General features: G+C 38.1%; 3 protein-coding genes and 1 non-coding gene across 6 annotated transcripts in view; 1 reads left to right on the top strand and 3 right to left on the bottom strand.

Moving 5' to 3' along the window:
* Nucleotides 1-2,746: 2,746 nt before the first annotated feature.
* Nucleotides 2,747-5,308, bottom strand: LOC101301212. 3 transcript variants are annotated; one of them, XR_184852.1, is made up of 6 exons: nucleotides 4,929-5,308; nucleotides 4,422-4,582; nucleotides 3,936-4,007; nucleotides 3,593-3,677; nucleotides 3,003-3,084; nucleotides 2,747-2,898 (listed from the first exon to the last, which is right to left on the bottom strand). It is a non-coding gene; the product is annotated as an uncharacterized LOC101301212 (transcript). The 3 variants fall into 3 exon arrangements; XR_184853.1 differs by having other exon boundaries at nucleotides 4,422-4,579; nucleotides 4,929-5,299; XR_184851.1 differs by lacking the exons at nucleotides 2,747-2,898; nucleotides 3,003-3,084 and having other exon boundaries at nucleotides 3,260-3,677.
* Nucleotides 5,309-7,536: 2,228 nt separating this feature from the next.
* Nucleotides 7,537-7,976, bottom strand: LOC101291850. The gene is made up of 2 exons (XM_004304793.1): nucleotides 7,895-7,976; nucleotides 7,537-7,778 (listed from the first exon to the last, which is right to left on the bottom strand). Exons 1-2 carry the CDS (start codon nucleotides 7,974-7,976, stop codon nucleotides 7,537-7,539), a joined length of 324 nt encoding a protein of 107 aa, XP_004304841.1.
* A 3,151-nt stretch (nucleotides 7,977-11,127) lies between these two features.
* On the top strand, nucleotides 11,128-11,832 carry LOC101291552. Its single transcript, XM_004304792.1, has one exon. The coding sequence runs from the start codon at nucleotides 11,128-11,130 to the stop codon at nucleotides 11,830-11,832; it is 705 nt and encodes a 234-aa protein (XP_004304840.1).
* Nucleotides 11,833-19,899: 8,067 nt separating this feature from the next.
* Nucleotides 19,900-21,114, bottom strand: part of LOC101290975 (ribosome biogenesis protein TSR3-like) — a 5,330-nt gene continuing 4,115 nt past the window's right edge. Inside the window, exons 9-10 of the mRNA XM_004304791.1 lie at nucleotides 21,090-21,108; nucleotides 19,900-20,326 (exon numbers count right to left, since the gene is read on the bottom strand). Of these exons, the coding sequence (XP_004304839.1) occupies nucleotides 20,205-20,326; nucleotides 21,090-21,108 (141 nt within the window). The 3' untranslated portion in view covers nucleotides 19,900-20,204. The remainder of the gene's footprint in view (nucleotides 20,327-21,089; nucleotides 21,109-21,114) is intronic.

Raw genomic sequence — 21,114 nt, 5'->3', positions numbered from 1 at the left:
CTACTACTTCTACTGGGATGTTAACCCCTGCTACTACTTCTACTGGAATTAACTGCTACTACATTAAGTTATTGAAAACCTGCTACTGTACCATTTACTGAAAAATCTCAAAAGGAGAGACTTTTCTCTTCTAAAAGCATATTTAATTAGTATGTGGTTAGTTTGGTAAATTAAAACATGACACATGACATGCAGAAAAAAGATTGTCCTTAATTGTTAAAAACTGTCTTTATTTATTTAACAACACAAGTGGATTTATTTGTGTTTCAAATCCTTTTGGAGGATGTATATGTGATGTAACATCCTGGAATTTTGAATTTCTATTTTAAAAGGAAAATTATTTACGAGTTTTTTTTATTTCGATTTCAATTATTCTTTCAATTCTTAGTAGTTTTTGAAAAAATTTAGAATTTTTAGTTTGTCAAATTTTATCTTTCGAGCCCATAGGATTAATCGAAACGTCGTAACGAGTTCGTTGGATTTTTCGGAGCATCGTTTGGACAACGCAACTATTTTTAATAATTTTTAGAAGTTGGTATTATCCAAAAATTTAATTTTAAATAGAAAATTATAGTCGGTGAAATCTGGGCTGTTGGATTAAAGGATATATGTACATTAGACTGGATCAATTCGACCCAGACCGACCTCGTCGACATTTTGCGGCGGCAGAGTTGCGATTCCTCCTCTGTCTTCCGGTCGTCTCCCGGCACAAAATCGGTGTCCACAGGTTCGTCTCGCCGTCCTCTACCTTACTATGTCCTTAGATTTCGAAGAGGAGCTCTGGCGAGAGAGAGAGAGAAGGAGGAGAGAAGGTGACTGCCTCTCCGATCGGGTTTCCGATTTCGGCGACGAGCGTGAATGGTACTGGAAGCTTCCTCTCGTCCTCCCCGACGTCGCTGTGCTATTGGATTTCCATGGGAAGCTGAGGAGAGAGAGATTCGAAGAAGGGAAACTTTTCTGGGTTCGCCGACGAGTTCTTGGTTTCGGCCACTACAACGAGCGAGGCTGGTACTGGTAGCTTCGTCTCGGTCTCGTCAACGTCCCTATGCCTTCAGCTTGCAGAGATGAGGTCTGGTGAGAGTGAGAATAGATGCAGAGGAGTAGTTTGAGTTTTCCGGCGAGTTTCCATGGTTTCCGGCGACGTTTGGTTTCGATCAAGGTATGGAACTTGGTCCTTTTGTCGAGCTCTACCTCTGTATGTACTTGAAATTGAGTTTGGTAGTGTTTGGGAGAAATTGGTTTTTGGCAGAGGAGGAGCGCCGTGTGAGCTGCCATGCACGGCGGCAGCAGTGAAGGTGTTCTAACTATTTTTTGGGTTTGGTTAGGCTTGGCAATAGCATTAGAACATAAATATGTTATGGTGTTGCTTGAATTCGTATTTTGTTGAGAGATGAAGAACTAGAGTTTTGGGATTGGGCAGTCGTCTGCCACCGTGTGTGGTGGTGCTGCTGGCTTTCTCAGTTTATTATTGATTTGGTTCTTGCTATTGCATTAATAAGGCTAGAATTATAGAGAGTTAAGGAGTTGGAGAAGGATGATCGGAAGATTGGACTGTGTTGTTAAAGGGTGCAGATGTTTATGAGCTTTGGTGAGTTTGCCAGGAGCAATAAAACATAATTATATTGCTGTGCCGTGTTACTTGATTTCCAAATTGGAGAAGTGGTGTGTTGACAATGTATTTGATAATTGATATTGGAATGGTGTTGGAGAAATTGTGAGTCGGTGGATTGAGTTTGGATACAATTATAGGAGAAATGCAATACAAGATTGGGTGTCCAAAGTAATTTTTGGAAAGTTGAATTGGTAGTTGGAGCGCGATTTGGCTACAACATCAACATAGAGCATGTTGAGGAATTAAGTGGTGGAGATATGTAATCTGGGAACTATCGGAGAAAGTGAGAGGAAGTGTGGGATTGAGAACTTGGGTGTCCTTATCAATTTGAGGATTTACACCCACGAATTCCGGAATCGATACAGGGACTGAGTGACTATCGGCAATATCAGAAGCAGAAGGATAAAGATTTCAGAAAGCAAGTCGTTGAGTTACTAATTTCGATTAGCGGAGCCAAAGCTTGGATTCCAGGTAAGTCTCTGTCGGGGAACCTTTCTTAAATTGATAATTAGATTATAATTGAAATCGTTGTTTTGTGTGCAATTGAGTGATTAATTCTTGATTGTTATCGCTTTTAATAAAACATGTGTAATCGTTAATTTATATGAAATTGATGTTATTGCTTTTCATTAAAAACATGTGTTAAATATTGTAATGTAAATGTTGTTACTCGTTGACATGCATAATGTATTGTGAAGAATTGTGAAGATAATGAGATCGGTGATTATGGAGAGGTGTGAATGAGATCGATACATTAGTACAGAAAAAGTTTCCATGACGTTTAGAAAACGTCATTATAGGAGTTTCATGACATTTATCAAACGTCATCTACTTTGCCGTCTTAACCCTAGTCATGGATTCCATACCTTTTTAATGACGTTAGAAAAATGTCGTGAAATATCTTTAATGACATCCGTTAAGTGTCATGGAATCTGTTTCAACGACAATTCTTAAATGTCATGAAACGATCTTCCACAACGTTTTTCAAATGTCATAGAAAAACATCCATCACACTTTTGAACTGTCATTGAAAATCTTTCATAACATTTTCCAAACATCATTAATTTTTTCCATATTTTAAAAAAAATTATTTGATTTCTAAATTTAATCAGAAATCAAATATATTTTGTATACAAATTACAATGGAACTAGTTTTATTAAAAAATTATCATAATTCATCAAATAGTATTACATGAAAGAGTTTCAAAAAGAAATTGTTTTGCTGTAGACTTCAAGTCAAACCAAGATCATCAGTAAAAACCATTTCACATCCAAAATAGCATAACCTGCTACACTAAAATGCACACATATCAGATTGAACTACTATTGCACGTATAGTTATCAATTTTAATTATTAAACTACATCGGTCAAAGATTTTAAATACATTACCTATAATATTGGGAACTTTGTAGTCCCTGCAGAAGCCAATCAAATCTTATATGCACCGGACAACCGGAAGTCAACAACGTTGCTACAAAAAAAAAAATTCAGTTAGATCCCATCACTAATTCCATCGACATCTTAAACACCAAAAGCAAGAGTTGCAGCACAGGAGAAGCACTTCTGAAACACAATATGAAAAGCTCAGTAATGGGGATGAAACCATATGCTTTTGTTAACGTATGTGATTAGGGATTTTCTCTCATTTATATAGTGGCATAAACTTAACTTTGTGCTCACCAATAGAGTCCAAAGTCTGATTAAAGTTTATCTGTTTAGAGACTTGAGGCTTATCACTAACTCTTCATATTGAAGAGGTTGTCAATCGATGAGACTCCTAGTTTCACAAAGAGATAAGACTTGAGGCTTATGACAACTGCATTAGGATTACTAGTTACATAATTCTGCTATTTAACTTGATTAAAACCAACTGATAAATACTAAAGTAAATAGAAAATGTCCAAGTCCAATTTCTTTCTAACAGTCAATCGTACAAACCAACATATGTATTTAGTGCATAGACAAGAGGAAAATCTTACCAAATTATGACAAAGAAGATGCCACCAGTTATAGCAGCCTGTCATCCTGCTTGAGGGTTTTTGTTAATTCCTTAAAGATCAACTCCTACAGGGTGATGTTGAGAGTCAAAACAGCAACAACGCAACTTTAATTAAATTCAATTTGATAACAACCAATATGATACGATCACGAAATTCCTGAAAACTGAGCACACATTATGTACAAGAAACTAGCAGCTGCCATGGAGGTTGTACTTTAAAGTAAAATACCAAACTTTTTCTCAAACCTAATTCCAGAGCAGAAAATAGAGAACACATGATGGTACCAAATTGTAAAACAGAAAGAGAAGACCAGGAGCCAAACCTGAAGATCAAGGGCATCGTATAGCTCTCTCACTTTTGCAACACACTCTTGATCGTCCTTCCCATAGTTCTCCTGGTAACATAAAATATATATATATGGTCAAGATCAGGTATGATATTAGGACATCATACTTGCTAATGCATATGCAAAATGAATTCTACTTGCTAGTGCATATGGGGGAATAAATGTCTTGCTTACATGTAACAATTTCTTATGTTCCTCATTGAAAAATAGTAATGCTAAAATAACCAACCAAGACTCCAAGAGCATTTGAAGTCTTGAATGTCAGGCCCAAACTGATAGTTTCAATGACCAACAATTAGGTCTCCCATGGCTGTCTGATGGTAGAGAGCAAAATGGTCAAAACTAAATAGTATAGAGTAACTTCAGGATCATTAAAACAATTCAAGTGTTCATCCTATCAAAATAATATGAGCCATGCCATTTACTATTTAAGGAAGTAACCTATAATCACAACTCACTCACCATTAACTCAACGGTGACGAAGAATTGGTATCCGCTTGTCCACTTTTGTGGTAGTGCAAGAATGTGAAACATTGCATGTCCTCACCAGGATTCATGCTTCTGCCAAACTCGCGAGTCTGTAGATTTATAGCCCAAACTTGCAACACTTTTAGTGTGACCTGCTATAAAGTACATGAGAACAGAGAGTCAATAAAATGAAATGGGAAAATAGATCTCACAGTTAACTGAATCTAATTAAGAAGCCAAACTAATCTGATTCGAGCAATGAAGACCGGCAATCTTGAAAATAAATCTGAACTAAGGGCTCATACTATCCTTCAAAAGTAAACCCAAAATTCAGATCTGCCATCAAAAGAGATGCATACAATTTCCTAAAAGAAAAATCAAAACCAATGAACCAATTCATACTTGATTTTGAAAATCACGGTTAGTGATTGAGAGATTGATGCTCAAATCATTGAGAAACGAAGAAAGATAGGCAAAGAGAGATAGATGAACTTTACAAACCTACAGACTACACCACCGCTACAACTACCGAGCTCCAATCCACCATTGTGACCCTTCCTTGTTCTCTAGAGACGATGTGGAGGCTATGAGAATGGGAAACATGGTTTGGAGTTAAAAGGAACGAGTATGATCTTCGATGGTGAAGCATGCGAGGAGAGAGTAGGAGAAGGGGTCGCTGATTCTGGCTTTGGTTGTAGAAGACGGTGAGGCTCAGGAGGAGATGAAAGAGCTCGGATAGGGTTTGGTTTGGAGGAGAGGGCGTCGAGGTGGTGGAGTTGGAGGGAGGAGTCGTTAAGGAGGGGTCGTCGGAGTAGGATTTAGAGATGGTGGAGAGAGGGCTGAGCGGCGATGTCTGCCTCTCTCTCTCTCTCGCTCTCTCTCAAAATCTAGCCTTTAGGGTTTCTAACCTCTTTTCCCTTTTATAGTTTGAACCGAGGGCGGGGATCAATCGAGGAAGATCTGACGGCTGAAATGATTTTTTCAAGTTTCAAATTTTGTTTTTTCTAGAATGTGGAATTTCTTATTTCAGAAAACTAAATAAAAATGAACGAAACTGAGAAAAATTGTAGAAAATAATCTGAGTGTGGAAAAATTTTATGGGTTCCTAAATCTCATATATACGAGCTTTTGGTTCGAAAACGGGAAAGAATAGGGTCTCGCACAATATCGGTCAACCGCATTTCGTGTAAAAATTATAAAGTTGAATTAAAGTTAACCAATTCGATAAGGGACGTAACAAATCTGAAATATAATGGATTTTTTTCAGTAAGCCTAATTAATTACCATGACTATATCGGACGGTGGAAATTTTATTTTCACATAATTATAACATTGGACCGCCACGTGTCTACTAAAACGGCATAACTTGTTTTATAGGTTATATGGAAGTGTGAATCATTGTGAACCAACTACACAAAATAAGTAAAATTTTCAAAAATCTTGTGAAATAAGATGTGTTCGGAATAGTGAAATACGCTTTGGGGTTGAAAAATCACAAACTTCATGTAATGCTTGTCCCCCAATAAAACGGTCAACCCTAATTATGCTTAAGCGCTCCTAAGGGGAGTCTAACCACCAGATTGTCAATTTAACAAAATTTTCAAATGGATTTCTAAATCTCATATATACGAGCTTGTGGTACCAAAACGAGGAAGAATAGGGTCTCACACGATGTCGGTCAACCGTGTTTCGTGTTAAAAAAAAAGTTGAATTAAGGTTGACTGATTCGATAGGAGGCATAACAAATCCAGAACGAGGTAATTTGCCATATTCAACACAAATAGTTAAAAGATAACGGGTAATCTATGCTTACAAGGCTTAATTAAAACAAATGTCATAGAAGATTGGATGACGTTTTTGAAACGTCATGACTCATTACAATCACAACATTTATTAAACGTCATTAAAATATTTTTCATGACATTTTCCAAACGTCAAAACCCATATGTCATTTACGACATTTATCAAACGTCATAAAATTATTTTTCATGACATTTGAAAATCGTCATAAGAGTAATGACAGTTGAAAAACGTCATCAAATAGTGAAACCTACAATGACGTTTCATAAACGTCATAAATTTCAGACGAGATTTAGATCCATAACGTTTGCTTCCGAAAACGTCATAGAAAGAACATACGATGACGTTTTCGGGCAAACGTCATTAATTTGTTGTCATAGAAACTTTTTCTATAGTAGTGATAGAATAGATACATTTTGTGTAGTTGAGTTTTCTCATGGGGACTTCCAGTAGCTATGATCAGCCCACCTGCGCAAATGAGTAGGGAAAGTATGCCATTTCGACTTATGAGTCGATAAAATGATCTTTCGGGTTTCGGGACTGGGGACCATGAGGTTAACAAAAGAGGTACTGGAGTTTATATATTACTAATTTGTTAGGTCGTATATTCGAGACATCTATAAGGTATGGGACGTGTAGGTACATATGTCTTGGGTGTATGGACTAATTAGCCAGTAATAGAGTGGAGGGAGTGCATTAGCATTTATGCATCGATCATTGTTGTTATTTATTTAAAGTATTAATTGATGTTTGATAACTTGTTTGTTTGACGTAATCAAGTATAACCTAAAAAGGTTTGGCCCTACTGAGCGTAAACTCACCCCTATAAACTTTTGTTCAGGTATGTACAAGGAACGTATTTCGAGAAGTATAACTGTGAAGTTTAGGAGACGTGTGCAAGAGTAGAAAAGAGTTATGGAAGATTAGAAGTGAGATAGATCGCAAGGGCTCATCATTTTGTCTTTGTAATTGTTTTTATTATTGTAAACGTTTTATTTTCTTTTATTTTTACAATTTGTAGAAAAGTATTTGAAATTGTTTTAGTTTCTTTTACTTTTTCCGCTCACGTCTTGGGTTCGGTGTCAGGTGCGTGAAAACCATCGACACCGGATCCCGGGTGTGACATGTGATTTGCTATATTATATATAATAACAACGTACAAGTGCCTTAATCGGCTTTGATACTACTGGACCCTTTTATTGGTTTCGATAATAAACCAATCCGGCCTCATCGATCATCTTGTTCATCTCTGTGTATCCTAAATCTCAGTAAATAAATTTACATTCTAGCTTAAATTAGCTAGACTAGACTAGACTGTGTTTAGCACTGTACACAACTCCACCGCTATGCCTACTTGATCAGTACCTAAAACCGGTGGTAGTTGGGAATTGAGGTCGTCACCTACAAACCTGCCCAGCGCAGCATCGTCCCAGTCCAAATCCAAGTCGAAGCTCAGCACCGTTCCCTCACGTGCCGACACATCGACAGCATCCCATGCGCGGTTGTCGAATTCCGACTTGTCGAAGTCCTTGGTCCAGCTGTAGCATGTGCCTGATACATTTCCGCAACCAAAAGGAAAATCTCAGTAAAAACGTACATGTATGTGTGTTCTAACACAAAGGCTACTATATTGATTGACATAGATCAGTAGCTAGATATATATATACCTTTGTTTGGTAAACCATTGATTCGATATAAACTATATGCGAACTGGGTTGTACGTCTTATCTTCCTCTCCTTCAGATGCATCAGAATTCCCACCCCCACCCCCACCCCCACCCCCCACCATCATCGTACTATAGAAGCCAGAACCTATCTAATACATAACTATAAAAGAAAAGAATTGAAATTGTGGCCTGTGGATGGATGAGGGGGATAGCTATAGGAGAAAATGGTGTATGAGTTTTGAGTTGAGCTCCCTTGAGGTCCTTTTTATAGGAGGAGTGGATGCTTCTAGAGAAGGCGGATTTGTAGAAAACAACAACAGCCTCTGTATCTGGTTTTAGGTTTTGGATGCTAGGTCATTGATCTTATCCTTCAAGGTGGGTTTCTTCTGTTTCTCACTCGTTTACCACATTTAATTTTACGTTTTGATTTGAAATTTTTTCTCTTTCTTTCTTTTGATCAAATGCTTTGAAAGTTTGAAGTTATTGTAAAATTAGAGCCACTAATTCGGCTCTCTTATATACAAACTATACAAAGTTATTATGGTCTTTAGAACTTTCCAAAAAAAATCTTATGATGTTTGCAACTATCCAACACTAGTGATCGAGGATTCACTATCTTCACATTTTAAGTTGTAATACATATAAAATGTCTTGAAAATGTACATGGATCACCCTAGTTCTATATTTATATTTTTTTCTTTTCGATACATTATTTTCAATCCACACATACAGTTACGTAGCCTAGCCTAACTCGTTCAAACAGAAAAAAGAAAAAGGAAATTCGTTCGAATGGTATACAAATTTTTGCTTCTTATAAACTTTGGTATATCAAGTTTTGAAAATATCATAACGGTATCTCATGTTTCCATCCCGACCTAAGATTGGTATATATAGCCATTAAGATGACCAATTTACCCTTAAATTTTTTTTTCCTTAGTTTTTTTATTTGTTTTCATATTCAAGAAATATTTAAAAGAGGTTTTGGAATTTGATGATTTGGATTGATCTTTATAAACTTGACGAAGATTGAAGAGGGGAAACATACAGAAGTTCAATCTTTGTTGTTATGTTTCCTTTTGACACTTAGAGATTTTGTTGTTGCCGTTGACATTCAAGGATGATTGAGATGAAGAACTGATTATTAGCAAGGAGAAAATAACTGTGAATTTTTTCTCTACATACCTAAAAATATAAAAAGCCAAAAAAAGAAAATTGGAATATGAAAACAAAGAAGAAAAACTAAGAAGAAAACAAATAGAATTTAAGGGTAAATTGGTCATTCTTTTTTTTTGTTTGAGGGTAAATTAGTAATCTTAATGACTATATATACCAATATTAGGTCAGGATGAAAACATGAGATACTAATATGATATTTTTAAAACTTGATATACCAAAGTTTATAAGGAGCAAAAGTTCGTATACCATTTAGACGAATTTGTATGTACTCCGATGACCTCCTGTATGACATACATCAATATGTATTAACTTATTTCTCTCTTCTCTCCTCTCTCTGAGTTCGATGTTGTATGTACTCCGATGACCTCCTATGTTGGTCAGCAGTCTCCATTTTGTCTTGAGTTTGTGCGTCAACAGTTATCAACTGCATATCGTGTGATTGTGTGCGATACGGTTCCTTTATGTTCCTTTTCTTGTGCACTTCCACTTGTATATATTTCCTTTCATTTTATTGGCACGTATTTTGCGGTATTAACCATGCTTATCTATTTTGCTTTAAGTCAAATTTTCTCTGTCATGAGTAATATGGGAAGTTCAAAATTATTTAGTAATAATTTGATCTTAGGTTAGAGATCGATTGTGTTTTCTAATACATTTATGATGAATATGTGTACGACACTAGAAACTCGAAACCCTACTACATACATCTGTGCATGCTTTTAAAAGACACTTGGTGCCTAGAAACAACATGCAAACTCGTATTATTAATCAATGTTATAATTATGTCATATTTAGAATGAGGTCCTACGTCCGGAGAAATTTTTCAGGGCTACGGGAGGATCACGTGGTAGTATGACGTGGTCACGTGGCAGTATGACGTAGTCCTACATTCCAATCAAATATTGACACATGGATTTTATTAAAGAAAAATTACATCAATTATTTTATCAAAGACAATTTTGGGTTTGTTGTTGCTTTTTAAACCTTAAACCCTAAACTCTAAACCTTAAACCCTAAACTCTAAACCTTAGACCCAAAACCCTAATCCCTAACCCTTAAACCCTAAACCTAAACCCTAGCCTTAAACCCTAACCCCAAACCCTAAACCCTAATCCAAACTCAACAAAGACCCATGAAGATCATTTCACAAAAAATAGAAAACCTTAGTTTATATTTTAGTTGTAATAAATCCACGTGTTAATATTTGATTGAATATAGGACCACGTCATATTGCCACGTAGTTCTCCTGTAGCATCTAAAAATTTCTTCCACGTCCAATGGTAGTATGTGTCGGAAATTTATTTGTCAATTTTTGCAATATCATTTCTAGAATGAACCCAGTGTTCTAGAATATTCTACATCTTTCTAAATATTGCTTATGTGTGTCTTGGTCTTATACCAACAAGATATATAGTTTGACTAGATATATGTATTCATATCCTTACCATATTTGTATTGTGTAATTTCCTATATAAAGGGCTCCTATCAATGAATAAGATATTCATCTTTCACGATTCTCTATTCTCAAATCTCTCTCACTAAATCACGTTATCAGCTCTTAGCTCAACCCTTGAGCTAATAGTCTTTTCAAAACCCTAAGACCAAAACCGAAAGTTCTTGGCCCTTCTTCCCGGTCGTCCACTCCGCTTCTTTCTTTTCGTCGGATTAAGCATCCGAGTTTTTACGGTATGTTTATTCTTAAGCCCTAAAACTCTTCAAAGTTCAATAAACTCGGGGGAGATAAAGTGTTTTCTACCCTTCTTCTACTTCATTCCATGCTTGGGTCGAAGTATCTGTAGGTTTAAATCTCGGTTTCCTCTCCGGGTCCAAAGTTATGTTTGATCAACTTTGGTTCTTTCTTTTGAAGGTGTGTTTGATCACTTTCACATAGTTTTCCGGGTTGTGTTTGATCGACTCCGGACACTTATACCTTAGGGTTGTGTATGATCAACCCTAGAGAGACAAACCAAAAAATAATAATAATAAAAGCATCGTATTTGAGTATCCTTCAGGTCTCTATCAGAAAACTAATATGACTTGTTCTCTCTTGTATATAGATGGAAAAAGGCATCGAATTCGACGCCCATGGTATTGAGTACCATCGCTGGGTCTCGGATATTGAGCAGACCTTCATTGCTAAGGATCTGATCGAGACCATATTCCCTGATCCAACTCAGGAACCGCCTCATAAGAGAACAAAATCTCAGTCACTTATGTTCCTCCATAAGCATATTGATCTCACACTGCGCAGGCAGTATCAATCGAAGCATGATCTAAAATATCTGTGGGATGCACTCGCCGAATGTTTGGGCAATATTCATTCAAGCCTGCTCCCAGAATTAATTGTTCGATGGGATGAAATCCGACTATTGGATTACAAGAAGGTTGATGACTTCAACATGGATATGCTTTGCCTACAAGCTCAACTGAGCTCATGTGGAGTCGAGAAAAATGATGTAGACATGATTGAAAAAATTTTCTCGACCTTCCCTTCTGCTGCTAAGATCCTCATGAACCAATATCGACTTAAGTTCCAAAATAAGAGGATTACAACATTCAGTGGCTTAATGACGCAACTCCTTATGGAAGAAAAGAACAATATGACCAACGATCAGCACAATTTGCGTCCTGTAGGCACCCGAAAAATTCCGGAATCTAATTACAACAGCAAACAGAGTAAGAAAACTCCGAAACGCAAGGATCACCATCGGAATGAACCTTACGCACGTGGGAATCAGAGCCATCGTGCCTCTGGTTCTTAGGGACAAGGTAGTGGCTTTAGTGGCCGTACCAACTCTTGGCGCCGAGATGCCGACGCTCTTGGCCCCAAGGGTGGCGCCGCTCAACCTCGAAAGCAACATGTTCGTTCTACTTCTGCTTTTGATAGACAATGCAACAAATGTGGGTCCAAGGACCACTGGTTCAAAAGCTGTTGCGCTTTTGCAAATGTTGTTGCCGCATACAAGAAATACAAGGAATTGATGGAAGTCAATTCCACTGAAAACAATGGAGTTGAACATAATGTTACTTTCAAGGTCGCAGATCGCAATGGACAATGTTCTGACTTTGATGCCCCTGATTTGATGTCACTGGCTAGATTGTTTTCCTTTTTACAAGTCATGATGTAATAAGGCATCATTAGAATGAGAAGCTTAGTTTTCTTCTCAAATTTTTTTTTTGAGACCCTGATGTACTCTTTTCAACGCATTAATAAAAGTTCTTTTTGGTTCTTCTTGTCTCTACATGGTTCGAATTGATTTACAATAAGATGTACATTTACATCTACCTTAGAAAACATGGCATCAACGCCGTCTTTGGTCTCTTCCTTAGAGGAGGTGACGTACGGCGCCATGACTCTCAAAGAGGATTACTAACGTGTTTTCTGGTTCAAGTTTTTTACCCTATAGCAGATTTTCTTTCATTAATTGTTCAACTAGGCTCATCCGAGTTAGTATGATGTCTTAAAATTGTCCGAAATTAAGGAGATAGTGGTTTAAAGTGTGCCCCGCACTACCGACCCTCCATGGACATGTTTGGTCATACTTAATTTGGAGTTACCGAAAGCTTTTGATTTTGGATTCCCCCTACGCTATTAATCCAATTGCCGTCTTGTAAAAGACATTAAAGACTTGCCATAACCGGATCATCATCATAATCGAATCCTCTAGGTTCTCTGGACTTGGATTTGATCATCAACATGTCCCTGTGGCTGAGCATACCTCCATGCCACCGACAAGCTTCAAAAGCTTCGCTAATGTCAGATCTGCGAAAAACAGTAATCTGTCTTCCCTGTATAGTCGACTTCGTTTAAGCTTTGTGAACAGCTCCGAACAAACCAGACAGTGAGCTTTATATCATTGGAAGCCCTACGAGTCTAGTTTTCAGAACATTTTACGGTTCGTCCATATCTATTTTAATGACGAAGTTATGACTGTTTTAATGCGCAAGGTCATTCTGCGCGAGAATTTTTCAGCACTCTCGGGATTGTTGCTACTTTTAGCCTTTTCAATCCTTCTAAATAGCTCGATATCAACCTATTTACTCATATATCTGCTCTCTTCTGTAGGTATGCCTCTTGAAGAGATTGAGTGTCTCGCGGATAGATGATCAACCCACACCATTCTAAGGAACCGGCAACTATTTCTTGAGTTAGTGCCCTATAAATCATATGTGACGACAATGATTGGATCTTCTCCTGTGATCCTAGGGCGTGGAACCGCTCGTTTCTTTCTGCCTCATGGCACTATGATCCATGTCATGGACGCTCTTTATGCCCTAAAAATGAACCGAACTAAGTTGAGCTTTAAGGACATTCGCGCTGATGGCTTTCACTTGGAGACTCATTATGAAGATGGAACAGAGTTCTTGTGTATAACTTCTCATGATTACGGACGTAAACGTATATTGGAGAAACTCATGAGTCAATCTAGTGGTCTTTCCCTTACTACGATTCGGATTATTGAATCCCATGTAGTCGCCAAACATGATCTTTGAGACTCTGACTCATACAAACTTTGACATAATCGACTTGATCATCCCGAAAGGGACATGATGATCCGAATTCTACGTAATTCTCATGCACATCCCTTCTTCAAATCAAAATGGAAATATGATGTCACTTTGAATCATGGTGGTGACGTGATGCCACAACTAGTTATCACGGCCCAAAGGGGACTTTGACGTCTCCCAGGCTCGGCACCAACTGCCCTATTGCCGCTCGGTCGACCCCTCAAGCAATTGAGGCGTGCCATTCTTCCCTTGATGTATCGTTGACTCTTTCAAACGCTCATCGTTCGTTTTGCAAAGCTTGCTCTTTAGCGAAAGTAGTATCGAGACCCTCTTACGCTAAAGATAACACCTAGAACATTCCATTCCTACATCGTATCCAAGGTCATATTTGTGGACCCATCCATCCTGAATGTGGACCATTTCGATACTTTATGGTTCTAGTGGATGCTTCAACGCATTGGACTCATGTCTCGCTCTTGTCCACACGAAATGCTGCATTTCCAAAACCCCTAGCACAAATTATTAAACTTCGGGCTCACCACTCAGATTATCCGATTAAGTCAATTCGACTAGATAACGCTGGAGAATTCACATCAAAGACTTTTGATGATTATTGCATGTCTATCAGGATTGAAGTTGAGCATCCCGTACCCCATGTTCACACATAAAACAGTCTCGTCGAATCTCCGATCAAGCAGCTTCAGCTTATTGCTCGAGCGTTGGTAATACGCACCAACCTCCCAATTGCATCATAGGGCTATGCAATATTACATGTAGCCTTACTTATTCGTTTTCGACCCACTGTCAAACAACCATTTAGCGCGTACAAGTTGGTTACTAGATATATATGAGCCTGACATTTCGCATCTACGCATTTTCAGTTGTTCGGTTTATGTGCCAATTACGCCTTCATTGCGTTCTAAGATGGGTCCTTAGAGAGGATTGGGTATCTACGTTGGTTATAAATCTCCAACGATTATCAGATACTTCGAGCCATTAACATGTCATCTCTTTACCGCAGGGTTTGCGAATTGTCACTTTGATGAGACATTCTTCCCATCGTTAGAGGGAGATACGAACAAACGTGTTCATATGGAACAACAGGAATTGTCGTGGTTTGTCCCCACTCTGTCTCATTATGATCCCCGCACATCACAGACTGAACGTGAAGTGAAACATATTCTCGAACTTCAGAAAGTAGCAGATACAATGCCTAACTCTTTCTCTGAGATTCCGAAAGTAACAAGATCAAATATACCAGCTACAAATGTTCATGCTAGGCTCGAAGTCCCTAAAAAGGGCATGGCCATCCCCGGGCACGGGACTGTCGCCGCCGGTGACATTGCCCACGGTGGGGGGATGGAGGCTGTGGCTCCCCAAAGGAAAAGGGGGAGGCCACTTGGTTCGGTTGACACGCGTCTGAGAAAGAAACGGACCAACAAGACACAAGTTAATCCCTTGATCATCAATGTTGAGAATCCTTCTCACGAGATCATATCTGATTATAGTTATGTCCACGAATTAATGTTAGAATCTATGGAGGACGCCTCAGGATCAATGTCAACATCAGAGAACATAAAGATCTTCATGTGTTATGATAACACACATGAATTGATGAACCGGTCATCAACCCATGTCGATGATATATTTGCTTATTCTGTGGCTTATGAAATCATTGAGCACGATGACATTGAACCATGCTCTGTTGCAGAATGCCAAAACAGAGCGGATTAGCCTAAATGGGAAGATGCAATCCAGGTAGAATTAGATTCTCTAACAAAGAGATAGGTCTTCGACCTAGTAGTGCTAGCTCCGCCAAGTGTAAAGCCTGTTGGACATAAATGGGTCTTTGTTAGAAAGCGTAATGAGAAGAATGAGGTACTTCGGTAAGGCCCACCTTGTGGAGCAAGCTTTCTCACAACGTCGTGGGATTGATTACGAAGAGACTTACTCTCCGGTCATGGTGTCATAACTTTCCGCTACTTAGTCAGTTTGGCAGTGTCTGCAACTCATAGATGTGGTTACGGCATATCTTTATGGGGAACTGGATTCAGAGATATATATGAAAGTGCCCGATGACATTATATTACCTAAATCAAGTGACTCTAAACCACGGAGTGCGTATGCTATAAGGTTACAACGCTCACTTTACGGATTAAAGCAATCCGGACGAATGTGGTAGACTTGTCTAAGTGACTAATTGATTAGGAAGGGATATAAGAACGATGAACTATGCACGTGCGTGTTCATAAAGAAGACAAGTTCCGGATTTGCAATAGTGGTCGTCTATGTTGATGACATGAACATTATCAGTACTCTTGATGAAATCAAAAAGACCGCGGCTTATTTGAAATCCGAGTTTGAGATGAAAGATCTCGGGAAGACTCGATTTTGCGCCTAGGTCTTGAACTAGAGCACTGAGCCTGTGGAATTCTTATCCACCAGTCTGCATATGTCCAAAAGATGCTCAGGCGATTTAATATAGACAAGATGCACCTTGTTAGCACTCCCATGATTGGTCGAAGTCTGGATATATAACTAAAGATCCATTCCGTCCGAAAGGGGACGACGAAGAGGTCTTGGGTGCAGAGGTTCCATACCTTAGTGCAATAGGCACATTATTGTACTTAGCTCAATGCACTCGACCAAACATTGCCTTCTCAGTCAACTTGTTAGCTAAATTTAGCTCAGCGCCAACCCAACGTCATTGGACCGGAGTCAAGAACATCTTTCGATATCTTAAGGGTAAGGGTACCATTAACTTGGGACTGTTCTTTCCCTACACTGATTCAAGAATGACAGAAGATGGTCTTATGGCCCATGGAAGTCACGGCACCGATCCACCAAAGGACTGGACCGTCGCCATGAACGCTGTCGGTATGGCTGCTGGACACGGGTCCGACACCGTGCATGCCACCGCCGCCTTGTCCTATGCCGAGACACCCAACAATACATTGGTGGGTTTCACCGACGCCGGATATTTATTTGATCCTCATAAAGGACGTTCTCAAACTGGTTATGTATTCACTATTGGGAATACAGCGATATCTTAGAGGTCTACAAAGCAGACTCTAGTGGTGACATCTTCAAATCATGCAGAGATTATAGTTTTGCATGAAGCTGTTTGGGAATGTGCTTGGTTGAGATCAATCATTAAACACATTAGAGGGACTAGTGGATTAAATTCTACAACTGATAGACCTACATGCATTTATGAGAACAATGCAGCTTGTATTGAGCAAATGAAGTTAGGTTACATCAAGGGTGATAATACAAAGCACATTTCACCTAAGTTCTTCTACAACCAACAACAACATGCGTTTCTTAACATTCAAGTGAACCAAGTTAGTTCCAAAGGAAACGCGGCAAACTTATTTACTGATTAAGTCGTTGCCAAAGTCTACTTTTGAGAAACATATGAAAAGTATATGCATGCGTCGGCTATCAAGTCTCTCTGAATAATGTTCACATCAGGGGGAGTATCATCTCAATGAAGTAGATTGGTGCGTTGTACTCTTTTTCTTCTACGATCAAGGTTCAGTTTTTCTCCCACATGGTTTTTGTGACTTGACAAGGTTTTTGACAAGGCAACAGATTAGCACCATCGACATAGCAACGCGCAGCACAAGAGGGAGTGTTCTAGGATATTCTACATCTTTCTAGATATTCCTTATGTGTGCCTTAGCCTTATGCCAACAAGATATGTAGTTTGACAAGATCTACGTATTCATATCCTTACTATATTGGTATTGTGTAATTCCCTAATAAAAAACTCCTATCAATAAATAAGATATCCATCTTTCACGATTCTCTATTCTCAAATCTCTCTCACTAAATCACCCAGCTATTTATATTCGAGATTTATGCATCTTATTGGATGAGGAATGACAAACTCAACATTGGAGATGATTAATGCTGCAAGGCCATTAGCCCTAATACATATGATGATTGCTTCAAGAACAGTACTTATGATCTATTGTTAAAGGAGCATTGCTCAAACGAACAACGATAGCACCATCCAAAATTCGGAAAATGGCATGGCATGGGGTGATTTCTTAGAGTCTCCATTAGCTTTTCATTTTCCTCTTTCGGTTCCAAATTAGAGTATTCCACCCCACCTCAGAGTTGAAAGAACCATTGGCTTGATGATCGAGGATCGCTTTTACTAGCTAAAGAGTATTGCAGCTACTGTCGATGAATCTATATATTGACACATCGGGAATCAAATTGATTTGAGCTTCAGCAGGCTTATTTCCATGAAGCAACATACAGCAGGTTTGATAAAGTTTTGTTTTTTATTGGGCAGTCCATAGCCAGAAAGCAACACAATGGATCATGATCGATTGATCGATCGAGGTTCTAGATTGAGCACAAGACATACAATTACAAAGTAAACTTAACAAATAGTGATCAGCGTTTCAGAAATATCATTTCCACCTTCAAGTACATATTAATAGCAAAAATGGTGTCTTCTCTAGAGAATGAGCGAGACTGATACGATACCTTCAACAGAACAACTTCTGTATAAAGTTTTGGATCTAAATACAAATGAACAGTATGTATTCATGCTTAAATAGCTGACATAATTGCAATGGATCATGATCGATTGATCGATCGAGGTTCTAGATTGAGCACAAGACATACAATTACAAAGTAAACTTAACAAATAGTGATCAGCGTTTCAGAAATATCATTTCCACCTTCAAGTACATATTAATAGCAAAAATGGTGTCTTCTCTAGAGAATGAGCGAGACTGATACGATACCTTCAACAGATCAACTTCTGTATAAAGTTTTGGATCTAAATACAAATGAACAGTATGTATTCATGCTTAAATAGCTGACATAATAACAAATACACTATATTCACGCTTACGTTACATATATATGTGTCATATATAGCAACAACAGTGTCTTTAACTATCTCTGAACTGTGCCTTTAAGCTTGTCCTCCTTTCCAAATTCTGAGAAAGTTTTACAAATTCTTTGAAGGTCACTTGAAATTAGTGAAACGCTTGTCCCTTAGTTCAACAAACTCTAGTCTTGCTATTGGTTTTGCTGTCCTAGTAATAATCGAAAAGATAGAAATGGGTGGCATGGGAAAAATTGGAGGAAGAAGGGTTGTGAAAGCTGCTCTAAGGAAGGCGCCATCCACCTCAGGGATTCCTCCAACTCCCTAAGTCGTTCAGTTGCAGGATCATTGATCTCCACTTCAAGAAGCCGTACATGAGGCAATGGTGGATAGCAGACATTCACCCTCTTTTCCGTGAAAATTTGATCCTGAAACATTTTCACGAACAAAGCCAAAATCAGTAAAACGTACATGTATTTGAACCCTAAGAGAAAAAAAAATCAGTAAATAATATAGAGACTTAGAATTCAGCAAGTATATTTGGATTTGTTTCGGAAATAGATTCCAGAACAGATTCAACACAAAGGCTAATACATTGATTGACATAGATAAGTAGATATATACCTGCGTCTGGTAAATCATAGATTCGATATAAACTCTATACGAGCTGGGTTGCACGTCTTGTCTTCTTTTCCTTCAGATGCATCAGATCGTTCTCCACCACCATCATCGTTCTACCGTAGCAAAAACCTAGCTAAGACCTAATTACAGAAAGAAAGAAAATGTGGTTGATGGATCGAGTAGGGGGATAGGAGAAACTGGTGTGAGATACATTTGAGTCGAGCTCCCTTCAGGTCCTTTTTATAGGAGTGTCGGATGCTTCTAGAGAAGGTGGATTTGTAGAAAACGGCAGCCTCTGTATCTGGTTTAAGGTTTTCGATGCTAGCTAGGTCATTGATCTTATCCTTCAATGTATACGTTATGCTTTGAAAATCTTGGTTGTAAATTTTGTAAAATTACAGCCACTCACCAATATATGTAAGATATTCTGTTCTTAATTTGTATACAAAGAAATGAAAGAATACAAAGCTATTTTCATATTAGCAAATAGCAACTATCCTTCTCCCGGTGTTTGTGCGGATTCACTATTTTCACTTTCTAAAATATCAAGCAAAGAAATAATTATAAAACCTCTTAATCTACATCATTTGTAATAGATATAAATGTCTTGAAAATGTGCGTCCATCAATGCACGCTTTTAAATTCTCGGTACGTAGAAATAACATGCATGCAAACTCGCAATCGTATACTTCTGTTATATCTAGTGAAAATCCCATGTTTACTTTTACACCAATGATTTCAAAAGCTCGCCCGTTCCATCCGCTTTTATCTAGGCATCTAGCTAACTATAATATTAACTTTATGTGTCCTTTGATTAAAAGGTCTTTAATACACCAAGATTCAAGTGAACCAGTTGTTATAATTCAATTGCTTTTAGAATGCACTTAACCACTGTTAAAATAATTGAATCCTAAAAAAGCTAATCAACACGGTAATAACATATTTATTCGCCGTCACGGTAATAACATATTTATTCGCTAATCAACACAGTAACTTTTGTTCTCGTTTGGTAGAAAAATGATTCGCCTCGGGTGCACTTGGGAACAAACGCCTGGATCTTTTGCTGAATGGCATCAACCAGAGGACATCATCATTCAGGTTATTTTACATATTTAAGACACTACGAAACAAAATATATATTGATCCTTTGATCTACTCACTTTCTTCATCACTGTCCTCTAAGTCTAAATGATTCATATTCTTTTCAAGAGGCGGAAGCCCATCGTCAGAATCATAAGAACCCTCGTCATCACTGCGAGCTGACGTCTCTCCTCCTGGAACAGCAGATATAAAACATTTATTAAGAGTAGCATAACTTGCTTAGCAAAAATGGCTTTCAACAAGATCTATTTTCCCCTGCTGATGACAGTTTATAAGACCAGAAATTATGCAAGTAAAAGATCAAAATCAAGCAAATTATTCCTAAGGTCATTCAACTAAATTTGCACCATGAATCGCAGACCAGTATGGCAGTATCCAGATAATGATTTATTAAACTAAGGAATGGATGCATATTATCTTGATGCTATGTGGAATTCCAATAACATTTTATAGACAGATCACCTCCTCCGGGCAAATGGAGAGGAAGGTCAACTGATATTGCACTGATCACAATAATGTGTGCTATCAATAGAGGTCCCGCGGAAAAACGGCTGGACCATAGTGATGTTTCCAATCTAACACCATCCAAATCTTGAGACGGATGAACTGATGCGCACCAAGACAATAACGTGTAAGACTGAATATAGAAATTCCAGCCAAAGACTATAGGAAAGGATGGGAAAAGCAATAGCCAGAAAGCAACACAGTGGAACATGATGGGTCTAAGAAATCCAATACAATCTAACTGGATGTAACTGAGGTTTTAGAGCACAAGACAAGCATCTGGATTGCAAATTTGACATACAACGACAAAGTAACTTTAACTAATAGTGATTAGCAATACCATTTCCAACTTCAAATTCTAGAAAAGAAAAAAAAACCAATACAGAAAAAAGAAGGGAGAAAAGTTTCTTTTCTAGATAAAGAGACTGATACCTTCTACTTCTGTAGGAACCTTTGG

This window comes from Fragaria vesca, linkage group LG6, assembly GCF_000184155.1.
Source record: "Fragaria vesca subsp. vesca linkage group LG6, FraVesHawaii_1.0, whole genome shotgun sequence".
NCBI lineage: Eukaryota > Viridiplantae > Streptophyta > Magnoliopsida > Rosales > Rosaceae > Fragaria > Fragaria vesca.
This window is presented reverse-complemented; position numbering and strand designations above follow the sequence as displayed.

Bases quoted from the DNA above. Each gene is read 5' to 3' on its own strand.
- LOC101291552 (XM_004304792.1), top strand. From the start codon at position 11,128: ATGGAAAAAGGCATCGAATTCGACGCCCATGGTATTGAGTACCATCGC.
- LOC101291850 (XM_004304793.1), bottom strand. From the start codon at position 7,976: ATGCATCTGAAGGAGAGGAAGATAAGACGTACAACCCAGTTCGCATAT. The intron at 7,779-7,894 runs GTATATATATAT...GAAATGTATCAG, and splicing joins CAATGGTTTACCAAACAAAG to GCACATGCTACAGCTGGACC.